The 22,200-nt window shown below is 50.1% G+C and overlaps 1 protein-coding gene across 1 annotated transcript; it reads right to left on the bottom strand.

Annotated features, from left to right (window-relative positions):
• Positions 1-1,901: 1,901 nt before the first annotated feature.
• LOC102371343 lies at positions 1,902-16,637 on the bottom strand. The gene is made up of 5 exons (XM_014525114.2): positions 16,559-16,637; positions 13,041-13,165; positions 8,264-10,308; positions 6,853-6,979; positions 1,902-4,349 (listed from the first exon to the last, which is right to left on the bottom strand). Exons 2-5 carry the CDS (start codon positions 13,138-13,140, stop codon positions 2,398-2,400), a joined length of 4,224 nt encoding a protein of 1,407 aa, XP_014380600.1. The 5' UTR covers positions 13,141-13,165; positions 16,559-16,637; the 3' UTR covers positions 1,902-2,397.
• Positions 16,638-22,200: the final 5,563 nt, after the last annotated feature.

Raw genomic sequence — 22,200 nt, forward strand, 5'->3', positions numbered from 1 at the left:
CTGCCCCATCAGCTGTTCTGCTTTCTGCTCCCAGTCCCACTGCTCCCTGTCCCATTGGCCACTTTGCTTTTTCTCTGGCCCTATCACCCTGTGCTGCTGGTCTCCTCCCAGGCCTCTCACATGCCCCACACAAAGGCCGTCTGCACCTTCAAGACACTGGTGCCTGCCCTGGGGCATGGATTAATAGACATTAATGAGGAAACATCTCATTGTTCCTTTAGCTTTTCCATCATCCTTTTGTCTCTATGGATTCATCTTGGGCTGAAACAGTAGCTCAAAAGAATGTGATTATTGCAGAGTGATGACAGCCAAGGTGCAGCAATCAGGAATGGGATCCACAGACCTGGGCTCAGCTCTGTCCGCGTCTCCTGCCCTCTCCACTACACCCCGTCCACCAGCCTGGGCTAAGACCTGCTCAGGGCCTTGGAATCATGTGTTGCCCTTGGGGCAGGGGCTCACTTCTCAGCACCCAGGCTGGCCGTCCATTGCTTTGCTAGGATGTCTAGATCTTCCTGGGGCTGCCACATGCAGTCTGAACAACCAAGCATTTGGTGTGTTTGTACTGCTGTTGTGCTATGAAGGTGCTCACCCAGCCCTTAAACCCTCCGTCTTCCTCTCAGTCCTCCCTGAAGGCTCCCACCCTGCTCTCTAGGCCAGTCTAGGCCCTTCCACCCCAGTCACTCCTGGGGATCACTCCCAGCTCCCCACTCCTGCCAGGCTTGGTGTACTTATTCCTGCTCCCATGCTTCCCTGCTCCATGTCCATGCTTCCCCTGTTTCCACCAACACCCATCACGATGGCCCTCTAGTCCCTAAAGCAGCCTCTGCACCCACCCCTTGTTCCTATAGGACTAGATTGAATGCCCTTAACCTTAGTGTAGTTGATCCCCTGGGGTCCCGAGCTGCCTCTCATTCTGGTGCCTGGCTCCATGACAGCTACCTGCCCTCTCCCAACCCTATAACCCCTGCCCCACATGTAGAAAGGCTTCCAAGGGTCTCAGCAGCCTCTGCTGCACTGGAAACAAAGTCCCTTTAGTCCTTCTCTGAGCAAAACCACACTTCTCCAGCTGTGAAGGCTCGAGTTTGGGGGTTGGCAATGTACAGCCTCCAGACCAGCTGCAGCCCCCAGAACACCTGGGTCCAGACCATGAAGCTTGGGAGGCTTTGGGAGTGGCCTTTGCCTACATCTGCACCAGAGCCATGTAGTGAGAAGTTGCATAGGGGTCCAGATGGCTGGAAGCTCTGCCAACAGGACTGCCACCACCATGACCTTTCCTTGCCACTGAGCTACAGTGCCACGCAGGTCCAGGCAAAGCCTCCCATCACCGGGATGGCACTGAAGCCACCAGCCGCTGAAACACCTTGGCTTACACCCAAGGTTCATAGTAACATTTTTTTCCACACAAAGGGTTTGCAACTGCACCAGGAAGCAATGGGATTGCAGGAGTAAAACCTTGTCTGGAGAATGACTCGACTTCATACCGGTGTCCTGAGCCACTTTATATATTTGCTGGAAGTCTTTAGTGGATTCTCTCTGTTAAACCCAGCTGTCCTAGTGAGCGAGCAGCAAGCCCGTGTTGTATGTCTCCCTGCTTCCCCCTGCCTGGGAGAAGGATTCCCATGGCAGGTCCATTCCCCATTGTCCCAGCTGCCTGCGGAGGGTTCGGGATTGAGGGCATGGTCGGGGGTAGAAAGGGAAGAAAGGTTTATTAACTTAACAAAAACACAACGACACGTAGTAACAAGACAAACAATGACAGACAACAGCAATTCACGTCGGCAACTTATCGGCAGTCCCCTCTGATGCCTGATACACAGCAAGCTTCTCTTTCCACAAAGTTCAGCGAAGTCAGGCGTCCCCAAACAGCGCTGTCTGAGGGGTACTGGGAAGGACCCTGGTATTCAGTCCTTGGGCTCCTCGAGGTCCACGGGCCCAGTGATCCAGGCGGCAGCTAACTAATCCTTTTCACAGAACTGTATCTTCCTTCTGAATGGTTTCCAGATATTCCAGCTAATTTACAGCTTCTGAACAGTTCTGATAACAAACAACCACTCACATTCCTTTTACTTCAACTGTCCTTAGACTGACCAATAGCAGTACAAGCCTTGCATTCCTTTGATAAGGTCATTTTAACTGTGCCACGGGGCCTTACTACAAGGCTTTGCTAAATTTACTAGGCCTTACTTTATACAAGGCCTCACTACATCTTAAACTTTAATTAGGCTTTTAGCAACAGCATATAGCTTAATATCTAAACAAATACAAAAAAAAACACTTGGTCTAATCTTCATAGAGCCTGAAGCAAGCACCATTATCACTCAGACATAATTTCAGCTGTCACACCCATCACCACAGAACTGTGCATGAGGTCCCGCCCAGCAACACTTTCCCGTGACCCTACGTAGATGAAGTTATTGCTCCTGCCTTTGCAGTGGAGATGGTGGCCTCTTCACTGACGTTGCTCATGGTCCCACCTGCACACACAGCCGACACTCGGAGTCTGTAGGGCGTCCCTGGGCTCAGCCCATCGATGTCACAGCACTCTGCTTTCCTTCCCGTCCTTCGCTCCAGCCATTTGTCTTTCTGCTCAGGACTTTCTCCTCCAGCTTCCTCCCTATACTCCACCCTGTACTCCTTTATACTGACTCCCTCTGCAACGAAACCTGGTGCCTCCCAGCTCAGGGAAATGGCAGATGAATCCACATAAACTGCTACAGGCCTCCCAGGTGGGCTGGTTGGGAGCATCCTGACAGCATCACTCACAACACTGCTCACGCTGAGCCCCGGTTTGCTGATGGCAGCATACTGGAACTGGTACTCAGTGTTTGCACACAGCTGTGATACTGGAAATGTCTCTTGTTTGCTATACACACTCACAGCTGTCCAGTCCTCCTGCCCCACTCTTTTGTACTCCACCCGATAGCCGGTTATTGCAGCCTCTCCCCGGGTTGCTGGCTTCAATGTGAGCTGCACACGGTCATGGCTGATTCCAGCAATCAGGGGAGGAAGAGGCTTTCCTGGAGGCTCAAAGTTGGTGCTGACCAGCTCCCCATCCTCATACAGGTAAATGGAAGCTCCTGGGTTGTCCTCGTCTGAGACTGAGGTCACAAGGAACCGAGTCTTCCCGCTACATTTATTAACACGTGCAAAGTCTGAGAAGAAACGTGCAGAGACCCGTGCTCTGCGCTTTGCAATGTCGTGCTCAAACCACGGCCTGCAGTTTGATTTCTCACAGGCAGGAGAGGCTGAGGCTGGATCCCAGGTTTTCTTCTCATCCACGGTGTGAAGCCAGGCATGTAAACCTGATAGAAATGGCTCCTCTTGATGTAAAGAAGTAAAAGTAAAGGAGACAACATATGTAATCATGGGGTTGAATACGATGTCCCTTAGATCCTCCTCTGAAGAAATCACCTCCACCCCATCTAGCAAAGGGAGGTACATGTTCACAAGTTTCATTTCTCTCATTCTTAGATCCAGAAAGTCCCGGAGGTGCTGAGGACTGACTGGTGATTGTTCAATGCTCATTAAAACCTCCTCCAGACCCCCTTCCTCTGCTCCTCCTGCACGGATGGCAGGGACGATTGCGGCCAGCTGTTTGTGGAAGGCCTGTCTGTACCGAGTGCACAGCGCCTGGCACTGCTGCAGTTTCCCCTGGATTGCAGGGAAGCGCAGGGCCGTGCTGTCCCTCATCATGTCCCTGCACCGCCTGTCGCAGTCGTTCAGCTGCTCCAGGACAGCCTGGGCCTTAGCCGTGAGCCTTGCACTGATCTCACGGACCACCGCAGCGCCTCGAGCATCGGCCCTGCTCAGCGGGTACAGCCAGACGCTCAGCGGGACGGCCTTCTCCCCACCGTCCCCCACCAGCTTTGGGAGGGTGGCACACACTCTCGTGGCATCTTGGTAAGTCGCTGGATTGTCCTTGAGAGCAAAGTCACCGTAGTAAGTGCAACGGATATGCTGAGCCTCTTCTTTCTCTCTGCCATCCACTGCGACTTCTCCATCTTGTCCTGCTGCAATGTGGGTCGCTTTGCCTTGGTCCACTACAGCCGGGTAAGGGACCTGCTGGAGCCCTAAATGGCTCATAGTCAGGCGCTCCAGCCTCGTGCTTGTTTGGTGTCGGAGAGTGACTCGGGCCTGGCGCGGGGACCTCGTGGTGTCATTTAGATATGCGGCAGATCCTTTCACCTCAACCAAACCGCACAGGAAGCTGGTCTGCAATGCCGGGCCCATACGGAGCATGGAGGCTTTGTCTTCAATGGTGTCAGACACAAGGACCTGCCATTCTGTCTCACACTGCTCCCCAATATCCACGTCCTTGTGAAGGGCCTCGGGGTCCAGTAATGTAACATCTGCAAAAGTCCAAACCCATAAGTGTTAGTGTCTAATCGAGGGAATAAGAAGTGTTTCTCCCGGCTCAGCAGGTGTAGGACTTGGGTTGGGCTGCCTCATTTTGGGATGGTGGCTAGCTTTACATCTTCCCTTGAAATGCCATGTTTTTCTCCAGCATCTTTCCAGCTATAGTGAGTCACTCAAAAAACACTTGCTAAACATGCTGTGCGACATCACTCACTGGATGGTTTTTAGAAGAGTTCAGAGAAAGTTTTCTTGGCATAACAGTGCACCAGAGCTGGACTGGAGACTCTTGAAGTCTCCTGCATCCCTATTCTCTGATTTTGTTCTCAGTTTTCAGTTAAAAAGGAGACTAAGGGCCGGATCCAAATAATTCCCCCACAGTACAGAAAGCAATCCAGACTGACACTACCCCAAGGGCCAAAAACTGCTCTGGTGCCTAGAATCATCCCTTTCCCTGAGAACCTGAGCCGAGATTTATGCACATGATCAGAAATGCGGCACCTTGGAGGCCAGTCTGTCTCACTCCAAATTAAGGAAGAGATCATCTGGGTGTAATGGACCCTGAGGGTCACCTGGACCAATGGGCTGCACAAATGCAGGATGCTGCTCTTAAATCATCAATCATCCCTGACCAGTGTTTAACCAGCTGCTTCTTGAAAACTTGCCATGAGGAGATCCCACCGCTCCTCTGGGCAGGCTCCCTGCTCTGACAGTACTGGCATGTCTCCGGAGATCTTATGTAAAGCTGCATTGCTGCAATGTTCAACCATCATTTTCCTTTTGCCCTCTGCAACAAGGGGGGGCAATTGTTCTCCCTGCTCTTCCCAGCAGCCTTTCAAATATTTAAGGCCAAGTGGGATGGGAGGCTGAGTAAGCAAAGCACAGAGCCAGTCACACTGGAAAGGAGAGGTCCCAGCCAAGCTGTACCCTGGAGGGAATAAAGAAGAGCACTACTGCCACCACCCTCAGGCCCCAGAGGGACTGGAAGAGCCCTCAGGTTGGCAGAGGCACATGATTTCCCCCTGCTTCTGGGGTCTGAACCTGAAGTCGGGGAAGCGTTAGGGATTTAACGTGAAGTAGATGCTGGAGGGTAGGGCTAGGATCCAGAGTGACCTCGACAAACTGAAGGACCGGACCAGGAGAAATCTCATAAGGTTTAACAAGGACAAGTGCAAAGTCCTGCACTTACAAGGGAACAATCCCATAAAGCGGCACAGGCTGGGGATTGACTGGCTGGGCAGCAGCTCTGCAGAAAAGGGGTTACAGAGGACAGTAAGCTGAATAGAAGCCAACAGTGCGCCCTCATTGTCAACAAGGCTAACAGCACAACCTCAGAAGGAGCGCTGCCAGCAGATCGAGGGCAGTGATTCTTCCCTCCTTTTCAGCACTGGGCAGGCCACATCTGGAGTCCTGTGTCCAGTTTTGGGCCCCCACTACAGAAAGGATCTGGCTAAATTGGAGAGAGTCCTGCAGAAGCCAGTGAATATGGTTTGGGGGCTGAAGCTCATGACTAGGGCCCTGAGAAAACTGCAATTTCGTGGACTGCACGGATACCATGAAATTAGCCCCATACTACAATTTAAGGGTCCCAAGCTGATGTCAAAAAAAGGAAGAAAGTGCAAGTTTCCCATTGCAGGCTGGCAGCATTCCTAGGCATCTGCCACAGTCCAGCCTGCAAGGGGAAACCTGGGCTTTTGCAGCAGTTCCAGCCTGCAAGGGCTGCTGGGGGCATGGCCAGGACACAGCCAGGCAGGATCGTGCATGCAGCACCAGCAGCCAGATGAAGGTAAGTGTATGTGGCAGGGGTGGGGGGAAAGGGGTTTGCAGGGCCAGGACCTGGGGAGAGTTGGGGGTGGGGCACAGTGTGTGTGTGCGTGCAGCACATGCATGGGTAAAGTCTCATTTTTCAGGGAATATTCACAGAATTACCAGGCAATTGTAGTTCTGTGAATATTCCGTGAAAAATGATACTTTACCTGTGTGTGCGCCACAAATTTTCTAGAAGAAATCCTTGATTTTCTCAGGGCCCTACTCATGACTGGTGAGGAGAGGCTGAGGGAACTGGGCTTATTTAGTCTGGAGAAGAGGCGACTGAGGGGAGATTGAATAGCAGCCTTCAACTCCCTTAAAGAGGGATTAGAAAGTGGATGGGGCTGGACTCTTCTCATATGAAGTTATGTGATACAGTCCAAGCCCTCTTTTCTACACCTGGGTTTCAGCAGGTGTTGGGTCAAACATGTCAACTAACACATTTTAACACAAGCATTTTATGCTAGTGCGGGCAACCCATTAGGTGGTCAAATGAATGACTGCTTCCTTGATGTGGTCTCAATAGAAAGATTAATTCCTCCTAATCATTTCTTAAAACAGAACAGTTTAGAAATCTTGGTACTGAAAGCCATACATTGTGCAACAGTATTTCACCCCTTAAAAACACCTTCTCCCTCCCCACAGCTGGAAACCAGGAGAACGAAACGCACTCAGTGTTTTGAGGTCTACCTGGCAGGGGGGTGTCAGTGCGGCAGTCGTACAGCATCCCCAGCTGGAACGGACGCCCCAGAGTCGGCATCTCAATGGCTTCTTTCTCAACATCAGCCATGGAGGTAACAGGGAGGTTTGCCCAAACCTGAAACACACCAAGAGTTAATAAATGCAGTCACCGAACCTATTCCTAACCACGGTCTCCTGACTGCTGACCTCCCTGGCGGTCACTATTCCACATGGGTGTCATTATAATAGAGAGGGATAAGATCCATAGACTACTATCACCAGTGGTTAATTCAAAATACTGCATACTGATAAACAATAGTTGATTCAGGTCTTTCCAACTATACTGAAAATCTCTGGTTTTGCATCCTGGGAATGGAAGGGAGAGGCACCAGCAAGCTTAGAGCACTTCTAGACACCCAGATTTCACCCAACAGAAAAATGAGAGACACTGACACTGTGTTATTGCTGAGATGTATAAAACTATTGATAAAATACGTAGCCAGGGAGAGTATTGTTCCCTGGGGTATAGCCACACATCACTGGAAACGCTCCCTAGTGCCAGTGGTTTGGAAATGTTTAATTTTTTTTCTTAAATGCAGCAGTTTGTGCCACGGTAAATGGCCCGGTTGTGATGGCTAGCTTTCTTTACTGCCTCTTCCCAGCTCCAGTTCTGGCCCCACCTGGCAGATGTGTCGGGCAATGATGGAGCAGACTTTGTGGCAAATCTAGCAAAGTGTCCCTCCTACCTGTGCTGGTGCTGGCCTCACAATCATCACTGGGTAGCACAACATGCAATGACCATGGGTCTTCACAACCAGCAATTGCATTGCTCCCAGGGCTAGTCCAACCCACTCCCCAGGAAGCATCACAAAGATCAACTTTATTATACTCAGTGGTTTCCCCTCATCACCAACCTGCACACAAGAAACTAGGTTCACCAAGCTAGAAAGAGTCATTCCAATACAGGAAGAACAAATGTAAGTGCACTGTGTCAGTGTGCAACCAGGCAAAAGTGTGAACTGTTCCCAGAAGACACACAAGGACTCAATAGGAGCTGCAGGAAGGCCACACCTCGTGGCACAAGAGATGCTAATATGGCTGATGAGTCCATGCACATTTGGGACATGTCTGAAAAGAAAGAATCCCCCGGTCCACATGTAGGCCCCCTGAGCCATGCAGTGACTGCAGGGGCCTGTTTCTCATCCTGGGCTGATCTCTAGTCCCTTCCAACCCTAATTTTCTATGATCTATGATAAAGAGCTGGTCTGTATATGTAGGCACCTGTGCATCACACTCCCGGGCTCTGGAGCACTAGGGAGCATTACCGAACACAGGGAAGACGACACATCAAAGCTCAGACACCTGCTACCCAGGTGGCACGTGGAGGGGGAGGTCATGCAGATTTCATTTGTTCTCTTACCGGTAATGTAGAAATGCACAAGTCCTCGCTGGGGGCGCTCAGAGCCCCATCCGCGCACACGGCTGAGACTCGGACCCTGTAGAGCATCTGTGGCTTCAGCCCATCGGTCTTACACAGCTCGGCTTTCTGTCCTGTTCGCTGCTCCAACCATTCGTCTTTCTCCACAGGGTTTTCACCTCCAACTTCGTCCCTATACTGCACCCTGTACTCCTTGATAGTGACTCCCTCTCCAATGACAGCGGGTGCCTCCCAGCTCAGGGCGATGGCACTTGATCCCACAGTAGCTGCTGCAGGTTTCCCAGGGGGGCTGGTTGGGAGTGTCTTCACAGCGTCACTCTCCTCACTGCTCACACTGAGCCCTAGTTTGGTCACTGCAGCATATCGGAACTGGTACCTAGTGTTTGCCCACAGCCCTTCTACTGGGAATGTCTCTTGTTTGCTATTTACGTTCCTGGTCGTGTAGCACGACGCCACCACTCTCCTGTACTCCACCCTATAGCCGGTGATCGCAGTCTCTCCAAAGGGAGCTGGCTTCAAAGTGAGCTGCACACGGTCATGGCTGATTCCAGTAATCAGGGGAGGAAGAGGCTTTGCTGGAAGCTCAAAGTTGGTGCAGACCAGCTCCCCATCCTCATACAGGTAAATGGAAGCTCCTGGGTTGTCCTCGTCTGGGACAGACGCCACAAGGAACAGGACAGCCCTATTCAATTTGTTCACACAAACAAAGTCAGAGAAGGACTTCACCGCTTGCTGTGCTTTTCTTCTGATCTCTTTATCCTCAAACCACTGTTTGCTTTTGGGGTTCTTACCAGGCAAGCTGCCTGATACCACACCAGAAGTTTTCTCCATAAATGGTCTCCGCAGCCAGAGGTTTAATGCTGAAAAATAGGCTTTCTCCCTGTGCAAGGAAGTGAGAGTAAGAGACACAACAAAGCGATGGCTGGGGCTGAGCACGGCTTCCTGGAGTTCACTCTGGGAGGAAACGACACGCACTCCCTTCAGCACAGCAAGGTAGGAATGGATAAAATTAATCTCCTCTTGTTTCTTCTCCAGGAATTTGCTGAGTTGGTTGGTGCTGAATGGTGACTGCTCCATGCTAGTTAAAATCTTTACCAAGGCCCCTTCCTCCTCCTGTCCTCCATGGATGGCAGGCAAGGTGCTTGCGAGCTCTTCCTGGAACGTCTGTCTGCATTGTTTGCACAAATTCCTAAATTCCTGGAGCTTCCTCTGGATGTCAGGAAAGGTTGTAGCTGCTCTGACTCTCTCCATGTCACTGCATCGCACGTCGCACTCAGCCAGGTGCTCCAGGGCTCTCTCGGCATCTGTAATCAGCACTGAACTGATCTCGCGCACCAGCTGAGCTGCTCTGGGATCCAGCATGCTCAGTGGGCACAGCCAGACCCTCACTGGTACAGTCTGTTTTTCATCACTTCTGAGCAGGTCAGGGAGCTTGGCATAAACTTGCATGGCATCCTGGTAACTAAGTGGGTTCTTTTTCAGACAAAAATCACCATAAAATGTGCAATACAAATTTTTGTTACTTTCTTGTTTCTTTTGAAATCTCCCAGATGTCTCTTCCCCTCCTGGGACCTTTGGTATCTCTTCCACCAACAATTTCATTTTCCCTTCTATCTCCCACATGTTCTCAGATGAGGAAACCTCCCGATCAAACACAAAGAAAGCCTGGGCCCCGTACAGCACAGCTGTGACCACATGGGTGGCTGTGTGATCCCCAAATACAGCAGGATAAGAGATGCTCTCAGGCCCCAGCTGGCTCATAGTCAGGTGCTCATACCTGTCTGTCATTGAGTACTGGAGAGTCACTCGGGCGTGATGTTTTGATTTCTTGGTATCGTTAAAAAATGCTGCAGACCCCCCTAGTTCCACCAGCCCCGCCAGGACACTGGCCTTCAGGGAGCCTGACAGACTCAGGGCAGAGGCCTTGTCTGCCATGGTGTCAGATGTGGTGATATGATTAGTAGTGGAGTGCTTGGGCATTGTCTCCGTGTTTCTCTTCAGGGTCTTGCTGTCCCATAAAGTGATACCTGTGAAACAGGGCACAACCGCATAGTCAGTGATCCTGGGAGAAGACAAGGTTTCAGCTTATTTTCTTAAGTCTGTCCTATATTGAAACACACTTAGTAGACCCTGGACACCAGCACTGAGGGCTGGTGATGCTCCACTGGAAAGGATATCCATCTGTTTGTGTATGTGACTCTCTGGAAGACAAGCTGTAGCTATTCTGTTACCTCATTCTCCCTATGATCCATATGCAAGTCCTGCCTGTCTGGTCTATCTCGTCCCTACTGAGATGCCAAGAATTTGTGGTGGGTCTGCCTTGTCATGGCACATATTGACTGGGCCTAGCAATAAGGTTTTGAGCTTGGTGTGATGCCCATACATACTAATGCAACAGAAGCAACCCACCGATACCAATATGACCTGACTGGTATCACAGAGTCCTAGTGGGGCAGTTTTTATGGCTGGAATGGTGACACTGACAATGGTTATAGTCTGTTTTGCAAAGAGATGATTGGGAGAAAAGGTGCTAGTGTTGCTGTGAGTGTCAAAAACACATATACTTGTTCCCCAGGGCAGGAGGAAGACAGCCAAGCAGAATACATTTAGGTAAAGGTGAAAGATGTAACACTGATGAAATGGTGGGGCTGTAGTATAGACCACCAAATCAGGAAGGTGAATGAGGCTGTCTTCAAGCAGGTGACAAATCTGTCCAAAAGCAATAAGATGGTATTGATGGGAGACTTCACCTTTCCAGGAATCTTCTGGAAGAACAATGCAGCCAAGAGAAGAAGGCAGCTCATGTTCTTAACTCGCGTGGAAGACACCTTTCTGTTCAGGAAGGTGGAGGATACAATTAGGCGATCATCCCTCTTGGATCTTTTCATGGACAATTAGGAAGAACTAGTGGAGGATGTGAGGGTGATGGGCAATATGGGAGACAGCGACCACTACAATATGATAGGACTGCAGATCTGGAGAAGGGGAAAGCATGAGGTCAGCAAAGCGAGGATGCTATGTTTCAAGAAGGTGGGTTTCATCCAACTCAAAATGTTAACAGGTATATGTCATCAGAGGACAGAGTGAAAGATAAAGGTGGGAGCTTCGAAAGGGCAGAGTATTGGAAGCCCAACAAGAAACTGTCCTTACACAATGGAAGTACAAGAAGAACGGCAAGAGACCCCTGTAGCTGCACAAGGAGCTTCTAGGATGCCTCGAATGCAAAAGGAAAACATAGAGGCAGGGGGAGAATGGGCACGTCACCAAGGACACGTACCAGGAAATAGCAAGAGCCTGCAGGGACAACATCAGGAAGGCAAAGACGAAGGAGCTGCACCTGGCGAAGGAGGTCAAGAACAACAAGAAAAGGGTCTGTAAGCCTACTGGCCACAAAAGAAGGACCAAGGAAGCTCTGGGTCCTCTGTTATCAAGCCAGGGGTGACTCCTAACTACTCAGCAGCTGCTTTGCCTCAGTCTTCACGCAAAAAAAAAAAGCTGCAGTCAGACTCGGACAGACTTCTTCACTATTGCAACCAGTGGAAGGGAATAGATGCCCAGGGAAGTTGTGGACTCTCCATCACTGGAGGTGTTCAGGAGAGGTTGGGCAGTCACTCGTTGGGGATGACCTAGGCATAGCAATGCCTATGTGCTACTATGGGGATGTCCCAAGATTCTGGGTGTTTTGGGTGCCCCCTCCCCACCTGCCTGCTACATGTGTCAGGGTGTTTTTAAGCCTTCCTCAGAGGCACTAGGTATTGGCTGCAGCCCAGGTTGGGATGGGGACTGGGCTGTGCCAGTGCTTCTGCTGAGACTTACAGCTGGAGGTTCCTGACAAGTGGATCTTGCTCCTCTGCTCTGGATAAGACTGATCACTGTATTTGGGGTCAGGAATGAATTTTGTTCCCTTCTCAAATTGGTATGGGCTGGGGGTGGGGAGATTGCTTTCCTCTGTGGCATGGGGTGAGGTGGGGGGACTCTACCTGGGTTCTCTTGAGTGTCTTAGCAGCCTTTCAGGGAAGCAAGCCACCATGGTCCCCATGCCTTACCTGTGGCAGGTTAGCATGTTATGTCTTGTGTCAGGGTTGATGGCAGTTTTACAAAGAATTTTGATTATGGACTGTATAGGATGGTTTGGACAGGGCTGATCCTGGCTCAGACAGCAGGTTGGATTAGACATCCTCTGGATCTCCTTCCAGGCCCAGTCCTCTGTGAATCTATACTTATATGAAAACGTAGACGAGTTATTCCCACACGAAGCTACTGATAGGGCAGTCCTCAAGCTGGAAGATGGACAGTCCTAAATGTGTAACCCCATGAAGGACATCGTACAGACAGGGGCCTGATATCTGGTGAGATGAGATGCGTGTTCTTGTTCTGACAAGTGTTTCGTGGTCAGTTTGGGGGCAATGGGGTGCAGAGGCACACTTTGGCAGTTTCACCTTTTGTTTCCTACTTCTTTTGTTAAATAAAGGCCTAAACAAGTAAAAAAAAATAGTCTTTCTCTCTCGTGCAATTATGTTGATCCAAGCAGATCAAGGTAATACCCACTAAGTGTCTGGTGAATGCCTTCCCTTAGGACTCATTAAGCATCTCCACACCTCAGGTTTAGCTCTAACCAGCTGTTTTCCAGTCTCAAGGCTGACATTACATGGAAGGGATGAGGAAGGCAGCTGCTTTCACTCGTAGAAAGTATGCTGGCAGGATGTCAGTAGACGACAGCATAGAAACATGAGCGGGGGCTGGGCACATGGGAACATACCTGGAATGAAAGTGTTGCTGCGGCAGTCGTACAGCATCCCCAGCTGGAAAGGACGCCCGAGGGCAGGCATATCGATGGTACGAGCACCAGTGCAAGCCATGGTGGTAGCAGAGACTGTTCCTGACCTAAAACACAGCAGGACCAGGGTGACATGGATGATGTGATCTCACCTGCCACACACACTCCTCAACTGGAGTTGAGCTACTCTGACTTCTCAGCTTGTCACCACTTGGGACCGTTATGGGAAACAGAAAGTTCGTTCCCAATGCAGCAACTAACCGTACTTGTACTGAAAGCAGCAACTCCACAACCCGGCAGTAGGAAGGTGACTTATTTCTTGAACATGGAAGAGGGCTCAGACAGTGAAGGAGGACTTTCAACTTTGCTGACGACTGAGTGCCGAGAGTCGATGGCTGGATGCTGAATTTAGAAACACCGAACCCCAGTGTGCATTGGTGTAACATGAGGACTGCGCTTGGAGCTGTCCTCTCTCACCTGCCCCCACTCGGCAGCACCCGGGGGAGCAGCGGGCAGCTGGTCTGGGCAACATGTATCATGATGTGCGAGTCGTTCCGGGAATCATCCTGCTGTAGAGTGGCCTTGGAGCTTGCTCCTGCTGGGGGAGCTTTCACCCCTGTTTTGCCACCAAAGCTCATATCAGGAGGATAAAAGTTGGCAGATTTCCAAAAACATGGAATCAATCCTCTCCCCAGCAGCAGCAGCAAACTCCACTGTCGCGCTGCAAAACTACACTTCCCAGAATGCCTTGGCTCCATGACACACACTGCTCACAGTGCTGCAGTGTGCAGGCAGGAAGTACAAGCAAACAGGGAATGGGAGAGCAGTGCCCCCCTCCTCTCTGGCTCCCCTTACCCCTGCTATAGGAGGGGTTGATGAGAGCAGCAGGGACCAACCTTTTTGGCAAACATGCCACAAATGAAGGCCCGTGCCCTTCCCAAGTGCTCCTTTGAGCCCCTTTCCCTGCCTGCCCTGTTTCTCCCTGCCTGCCACGTCTGTCTGTGGACAGAAGAGCTGTTGCAAAGATGACTTCTGCTTTTTGGCTCCTTTTCAGTTTCACACAGGAAACTAGGTGGGCTAGAAAGCCCACTCTGAATGCTTTGGTCTTTAAGCATGTCTTATTTCCATGTTTTTGGTATTGTGTTACTAGGTGAGCTGAATGAACAGATTGGGAAGGGCATTTCCTTTCAATCCAACAGCCCCCCCTGCTAGGACTGGCTGCAAAAGCCCCCACCCTTGTCGCCCCCTTCCCATTCAGGACCTCACCAACCTCGGCCCCTCCAGTGCCTGCTTCCTGGACAAGCGGGTCCCTTCTCCTGCTGCCCTCTGCAGAAGTCACTCCCTCGTGACCCATTCAGATAGGTCTCTACAGCAAACAACCAGCCACAGCAAACTCCTCTGTCCTGTCCCAGACACCAAGGGTGCCTATACACCTACGGATTTTCACCATTTAAAGTGGTCTAAAGCCATCACTTAATACACATGGGTGACTTTAAAGCATTTTTTAAATGGCAGAAGTCATCTTAATTAAACCTCACTGTATGTAAGGTGAAACGTGGTAGCACATCTCAGCCTACCTGGTTTATCAATTATATTGCACATGCATTTAACTGAGGCTTTTCAAAGTGGTCATTACTAATTGCTACCACCAGGTTCAGGTAGCTCTGGAGCCCTGTATCAGTGTGCATCAAAGCCATCTCCTTTGTGTAATTAAAAATATTAAAAATAAAAATGATCACTTTTGTCTGTGTTGTTTGTTATTTACTCATCATCTGCCTTTGCAGAGGAAGAGGAGGTGCAGATCACACTCTGTGGCCCCTTATCCCCCGGGGTCAGGAAACACCAAATTGAGCGGCAGTGAGCCGGCCAGGAGACCACCCACTTCCAAGAGTCCCTCCTTTCCCCAGGGCTAGGGCCCCCCCCCCCCCGCGGACCCTTTGCATGGGTGATGGGGGGGGCAAGAGAGAGTTTCAGCACCTCACCCCCACTCCTGCACAGCAGTGGGGGGGAGCCCCTGTCCCCCTGATAACTGCACAGCCCTCATGCACCCTCAAAAGTGGCCAGTGCCCCCACAGACCCCAAGGGGCCTGGCGGCTCTCCCCAGATCCCCTGTACACAAGGGTCACCAGGGAATACCCGCACCCCTCATTGTTGCATGGCCACCCCACACCCCCAAGAGTCGGCACCCACACAAGACCCCATGAAGCCCCCCCAGTACTCCCAGTAGCCTCCCCGCACTGGTCCCTATGCACATGGGGGGACAGCAGGGAATACAGCCACCTGGGCAGTGCCCCGCCACCAGGCAGAGATGCACTCGGCACACAAGCCAGCATTAAGGCCCCCCCTTTGCATGGGGGGGGGGGGCGGGATAGTGAAAGGGCTCAATCCCACCCCACCCAGGGTGTGCAAGTGTCAGGGCTGTGTACACTGGTCCCTGACAGTACTGCAGGACTGGGGCCAGTGGCAGTGGCAGCCAGGAGGAGCTGGGCTGCCTAGAAAGGTGGGGTGAACCAAGGGCTGTGTGCTGTTGATGGCAACACGGGGAGGGGCAACGGGGGGGGGCGGGGGTAAAGGGATGCTGACCGGCAAGTGGCAGCTCCCCAGAACTACATATACAGCCCAAGGGCAAAAATAATTGCCTACTCCTGCCCTATTTTCTCTTGCCCCATGGCAGTAGTTCGACTCCACCTTAGAGCTCCCTGCCTTCTTCCCCTTGCATTCTCCTCTGGCCAGATGCCCCACAGCTGGGCTTTCTTCACAGGGCTACTGGTCTTCCATAAAAAAGGGACAGCCCCCCGGCGCACACCGCAACCCAGCTAGGAGAGCAGAGCAGAAACACTAACAATCTGCTTGATTTCACTGTTACCAAGTCGCATCATTTTATTATGAGTATCTTGGTACTAACTTTTTTCTCCCCAAACCCCAAAACCTGGAGTCCTGCACTTACATGGAAACCTCCACAATAATGGCTGGACCCCGAACTAAAGGCATCTGAATGCAGATGAGATGGAGTAAATTATCTTCGGATGGCAGAGAAGATCCCGTCCCACAAGCAGGAAATGCAATTGGGAAATGGAGCCCTAACAATGGAGCAGGCTGGATTCAATACACCAGGGCCTGAGATCAAGAACTGCACTCCAAAATCCCCAGAAATATAACAGTCTGCTTTAAAAATCTGACTCCTGGTTCCTAGAGGAATCCAGCCCCTCCGCACACAGAGCGGCTTGTGAAGGAGCAGCTCTACCCAGCACTGAATGCCAACAGGCCAGGATGCAAATTTTACAGCCAATAGGGAAAGGAACTTAGCAGCACTTGAGGCTTTGCCCACAGGTTTCGGTACCAAAATGCAAACCCCACTTTCTGCAGCTCTTACAGCTCCCTAGAGCAGCAGCATCCCTGAGCCAGCAGCCTAGCAGACACACTCCTACACGGCCAGGTCTGAGACTTACGGTCCTACAGGCCACTCTCATTTCATTCTTGCACAGATGTTAGGTCCTTACCTGGGCAGTCGTGATCCTGTCTGGACAGGAATGCTCCTAAAACTGCTCTTGCACAATTTCAGCAAAGGAAATGACAGGAAATGAAAGTGAAAGCATTGGCACTGTGGGCTGGGCCAATCCAGCAACTGGACCTACCCTGTGCCAGCCCTCTATTAAGGTGGCTTTTAGCAGAGATACAAAATCCAGGAGGAGAAAAAAATAGTTTGTAGAGAAGTACAAATTACAGTGTGATGAGGCCAGTCCCAAAAAAGGGACAGCCAACCTTTGTACACACTGCAACCCAGCTAGGAGAGCAGAGCAGAAACACTAACGATCTGCTTGATTTCGCTGTTACCAATTCTCATTTTATTCTGAATATCTTGATACTAGATGTTTTTCCCCAAACCCCCAACACCTGGATTCCTGCACTTTCATCAAAGTCTCAGCAGCGCTGGCCAGACTCTGAAATAAAGGCATCTGCATGCAAATGAGATGGCATAAATTGTGTTCTGATGGCAGAGGAGATGCAGACCCGCTACTTCTTTGTGCAATCAGGCAATGGAGCTGTAACCATGGAGCAGGTTGGATTCCAGAAGACTACAATCCGGGGTCAAGGGTCACACTTCGAAATCCCCAGAAATATAACACTTGGGTTTAAAAAATCCTACCTATTTCTTTCTGAGCACCAAGAGGCCGCAGGGATGTACGTTTTGCACCGTGCCAAGGGTTTTGGTCAACAGCCTTTTATACAGCAGAATCACCCATTTCTATCAGCCAACCAGTGTCCATTCTTCACTGTCCATTAACCAGTCAGTCACTCTTTGCCACATTCTCCCACTCATCATCCAATCAGGCACTGAGTTATCTCTGGCCAGCCGCTAACTCCCACTGTCAGTCATTGCACATTTCCACCAACCCCCCAGCCCCTGCACATGCTCTCTTTAGGAATATGGTGAAGGGTTCAACATTCAAACCTTCTGGCAAATTCCAAGCATTTGCTGCATGCCTGGAGTGAATATACTAATTAATATAGGCAGACACAGTTCTTTGGGTAAATGTGGTGTCTTTTATCAGACCACCTAAATAGTTGGAAAAATTGCTCTTTGCAAACTTCCAGGCACAACCCCTCTTCTTCAAGCATAGGGAGAGTCTGCTGGTGTTTTGTGTTCTCCATGGTGGACTAGTTAAGACAGGCATTGTGAGCAAGTGCTAGTAGCCAGTACCCGCTTTCCCCTCTGAAAGCTTTACCTTCTGCCCTCTCCCCCACCTCACTTGCCACAGCTAAGCTGGAGGACTGAATACCTGGCTATTAGTATTGACAGTCATGTGTAGGTTCGATAGTGAATGAGGAGTGCCATCCGGCAACGGATGATGCAGAGCGAGCGGAAGTATTCAAGGACTCTATTTACCTCCATCTGGCAAGAAGGCTGCAGCCCAGGAAACCAGAAGCAGGAGCAGCCCCTCTGTCCACCCAGGCCCCCCAAACCCAAATCAGCCTGGGATGGCACAGCCTGCTCAATGCAGGTGTAACCCACACCAAATGTACAAGCCACTTTGTATGGCAAAGCGTGTTCTTGTATATGGTTTTAGTTAAATATGATTAGCTCTTTTTTTCCTGCTGTACTACATGTACTCATGTTTTCTTTATGTGTGTCTTGTCTCCTCTCCCCTGCTAAAGGAAGCTGAGAGACACTTTTTCTTGTAAAAATATGTCTATACAGGCAGTTCTCGGACTTTCAACGCAATCGGTTCCTGAAAGACATGTCTTAAGTTGAAATGTAACTTGGAACCAATTTCCCCATAGGAAACAATGTTATAAATGGGGGATTGGTTCCTGAACCAAGGCCTGATACCCTATTTTCACCAAAAATAACCCAAATTTGTACTCATTCAATTATGGATGAGTAATATAGCTACATTAATGTATTTATACTGTGAATAGCAGTCATATTGATTTGGAAGGACTTCTTTCAGATGACTTTACTGGACTTTTTGAAGGGCACTTGGTTGGACTTTTTGAAGTTGAAACAGGGTGTCAATTTACAAATGTTTTAGGTGTGAAACATTGTAATTTGAAATGTTGTAAGTCAAGGACTGCCTGTATAGATAGATAGATAGATAGATATCAATCTATCTATCAATCCATCCATCTATCTATATACAGTATTGAAGTTGTACACATACATGTGCTAGTAACTTTTCTTCACAAACCTTAACCCACAAAACACAGCCCATGCACCTGTTACAGTGCATCTATTGTGCACTGTACAGTGCAGAACTGCACTCCCATGTACCTGTCCACAGGGCCTTTCTTGACTCAATCACTCTGTCCCTTAGCCCTAGCCCCAATTATGGGGTTTAAAGTCTCAGTTCATTCACTGTATCTGTCACTGTTGCTGGACGACCTGCTGCTGCAGTCAGTGCTGCTATCCTCGTTGCTGTCTCCAGGTCTGGTTGCCTCTTTTCCCTCTTTGCTGTCGCTGTCCATTCCCCCTCTGGGGGGTCCTTGAGGATCCTGATAGACACGTGCTGCACTAGGCAGACACCTGAGGCAGAAAAGGCCCTTTTGTTCAGGACTTTTCTTTTAGAAACCCCTTGTTTACTGCAAACAAGAGGGCCTGGCTTCTAGTCAGGTAGGCCAGGGGATCAGACCCCTAGCCTAATTGGCTAACTGGGCGGTGCTTTTTTTTTTTTTTCCTTCTTTTTTTCTTTAATAAATTGGTTAAAAGGAAAAACTGTAACCAGGGCAAGTCCTGATTGGAAAAGCTTGTGTGATGTCACAACAGGTATATCGAAATTTCTGCACTAGGTCTCAGCGATCTGTTTCTCCTGGGGCTGCTGGGACCTGAAAAACCAAATTGGGAGCTGGAGAAACTGCTCCCCATGGGGAGTCTCCCTTGCCACTTCAGTGGAGAAGCAAACTGAAGCTATGTGAAGGGAAAGCCTCAGATACAGGGAGACAAAGTCCATCTCAGGTCTTCAGACCCTTCTTCTCTCCCTCTTCTTTCCCCTTTTGTTTTTCGGGGTTTTGAGAGGGATGATACCATGAGGGTATCAGTCCCTGGAGCAGACTAGCCAGGCCTGGAGCCCAGCAGTTTTGCTGGCATGCTCTGGCCCAGGGCTGAGAGCCTGGCATGTTTTGTTGCAACTTCTTTTGGTTCTAGCCTAGATGTGTGACTGAAACCCAGCTGCACATCTTGCTGGCATTTTTGGCCAGAGTTAAAGGCTTGGCAGATTTGAATCAGGGATAACGTCATGGGGCCTTGAATGCGATTATGCCATGAGGGTATTAATCCCTAGAGCAAACTGACCAGGAAGGGAGTTCTGCAGTTATTGGCCTGCATAGGCCTGGCCCCCTTTTGTTGTTTCATAGCTGTTAGGTCTTGGCATAGCAGTGTAGCTGAGACTAAGTGCATCCAAATAGGCCTGGCACTCTTTTGTTGTATGTGCAGGTGCTGGTGCAGGACAAGTCTGAGTCCCCCTTTTCCTGTTTTACAGCTGTTGTGTCTCAGCATAGCTCTATTGCTGAGCATATGCTGAGTGTTTGCTGCACATTTGGGCCTGACTTGGGACCTGGCTCATTTTGGGTCTGGCACATGTTGTTGCTTTTATAGGTCTTTGTCTCAACCAAACAGCATGCTTGGCGCTAGTTGCAGTTCAGGCTCTGTTGCTGCTTGGCTGGCTTTTCTTTTTGTTCTCTTGTAGTCTCCTGCCCCAGCACAGTGGGATTGGGACTAGGGATGTTGGGGCACAATGTGCTGATGAAAGCTGCAGTTAACCCTAAAAAGCTAAGCACATGGAAGTAGAGATTGGTGCTTGTGGCAGGGCAGTGTTTGTGCCTGCCACTTTAAGAGCCAGAAGACAGCAGCTGGCAGGTGCCTGATGAGGGTGGCCATTTTGGATTCAGGGTTGCCCATATAAACAGGGCATTTTGCTGCTGGAAGGCTAGGTAATAACATTGTCTGGCTATAAAGCTGCTGGTATTAACTGGAGGTAAGGGAGGAGCTGTAGGGAATAGTCAGGAGGCTCCTGTTTCTGGTGTGGAAGCAAAGAATGGCTGAGGCCTCAGAGGGGGGGAGAGAGAAATTCCTTAGATAAGAGGAAGATGACCATTAAAGTTGTCTTGAAGGACATAAGACAGATAGCCCCAAGGCAGGAAAAGCTAGTTTAGGCAACCCTTTGTCTTGAATCTATCAAAAGGTTAATTGCCCTGGTTGTAAGGCAGAGAGCCAGAGGGAATCTTTCCTTTAACGGTCTCTCTCCAATAGCTATCAAAATAAAGTTTCTACCTGACCTGATTCCAAATTCTACAGCATGTTTTTTCCACGACACTGGGCATGACCTAAAACTGCACCCTACTGGCAGTGGGTGGCCTGGTGGGGCTCTCAGGGGTGTGGGAGCCCCCAGGAAATGCCAGGCCAGTTACCACCCTGGTGAAAGGCGGGTCGGGGTGCCTTAACCCCAGCTCCCACAACTGGGTGTGTTTCACCTTTTGCAGGTTCTGGAAGGTGGACCCCAAGTCCCAGACTGCCTGGGCATGTGTGAAGTCTTCCCAAGTGGGTACAACCTATAGTACCATGCCTTGTAGATGATAGTGTTTTAAGTCACATTTGGTTTTTTGCTTTGTTTTCCTTTCTTTTGTTTTCTGTAATAAGTCTGTCCTCCATGTTTACATTCCTTGGGAGGAGGGGGTCTTGTGTATGTGGGACACCATGGCCAAGTTCAGTGATCCCAGATTTCTGGGTGGGAGCTCGAGCTACAGTGAAAACTTATTGGGACGCCCAAAATTTGAACCTGGCCCTTGTTTCTGCTGAGTGGAACGTGACAGAAGGGTTGCACAAGTAATATAGGTTTGGGGCAGTACAGCTGTCTTTATGTACCAGTGTAGCTAGCTGCCATACTAGAGAGATCCAATTCAGTGCTCCCCCGCTATAGCACCCACTTCTGCCACCATCAGAGATGGGATACTGGGCTAGCTGGACTGTTGGTCTGACCTCGTGTGACACTTCTTCTGCTCTTAAGGTGACATTTTGATCTGTCCCTGCCTGACTATTTTCAGCTGTGCGGTTCAAAGCTCATGCTTGCCATGCAGAGGTCTCCTAGTCAAGGAGTTTAGTGAGACTGATTGAGATGAAAGCAGACAAAGAAGCTTAGTCCAAGCTGCAAGCCTGTAAGAGAACATTGCAGGAGGGCAGACAAGGAGTGTGACTGGGGAGTGGATGCTTCCTGGTGTTGCCTGGGGGGAGCAGAGGGAACTCTAAAGAGACCAGCTCATGGGGAGAGGTTTCCCCAAGGAGAGAGTAACCCCACAGCCAAGTCAAGGGGCTGTGTGAGAGAGGCTCAGGCTCACCAACTGATAAGCTGATGAGCTAATGAGGAGCAGCTGCCACTTAGACACTTCATTGAGTACAAACTAAAGTTAAGAGCTGTGTGAGTGAACTGAGAGGTAAGGTCTGAAGGAAAAGAAGAACTGATGAGCTATGCGGGACCCTGTGACAGCATCAGAAACATTCAACTAGTATGAGAACAGGTGGTGACAGTCAGCAGGCATCATGAAAAGTTTATGGAAGTGGAGTGAATGCTTTAAGTAGGCACCATGATGAAATATTGGCCAACAACAGCAGTACTGGCACCTCTGGCATGGTAAGTGTGGCAGGGGGCTG

Source organism: Alligator sinensis, unplaced genomic scaffold (genome assembly GCF_000455745.1).
Source record: "Alligator sinensis unplaced genomic scaffold, ASM45574v1 scaffold524_1, whole genome shotgun sequence".
Classification (NCBI taxonomy): Eukaryota; Metazoa; Chordata; order Crocodylia; family Alligatoridae; genus Alligator; species Alligator sinensis.

Coding starts and splice junctions, on each gene's coding strand:
- LOC102371343 (XM_014525114.2), bottom strand. CDS start 13,140: ATGGCTTGCACTGGTGCTCGTACCATCGATATGCCTGCCCTCGGGCGT. Junction 10,309..13,040: donor CAGCAACACTTTCATTCCAG/GTATGTTCCCAT, acceptor CCTGTTTCACAG/GTATCACTTTATGGGACAGC. Junction 4,350..6,852: donor CACTGACACCCCCCTGCCAG/GTAGACCTCAAA, acceptor GGACTTTTGCAG/ATGTTACATTACTGGACCCC.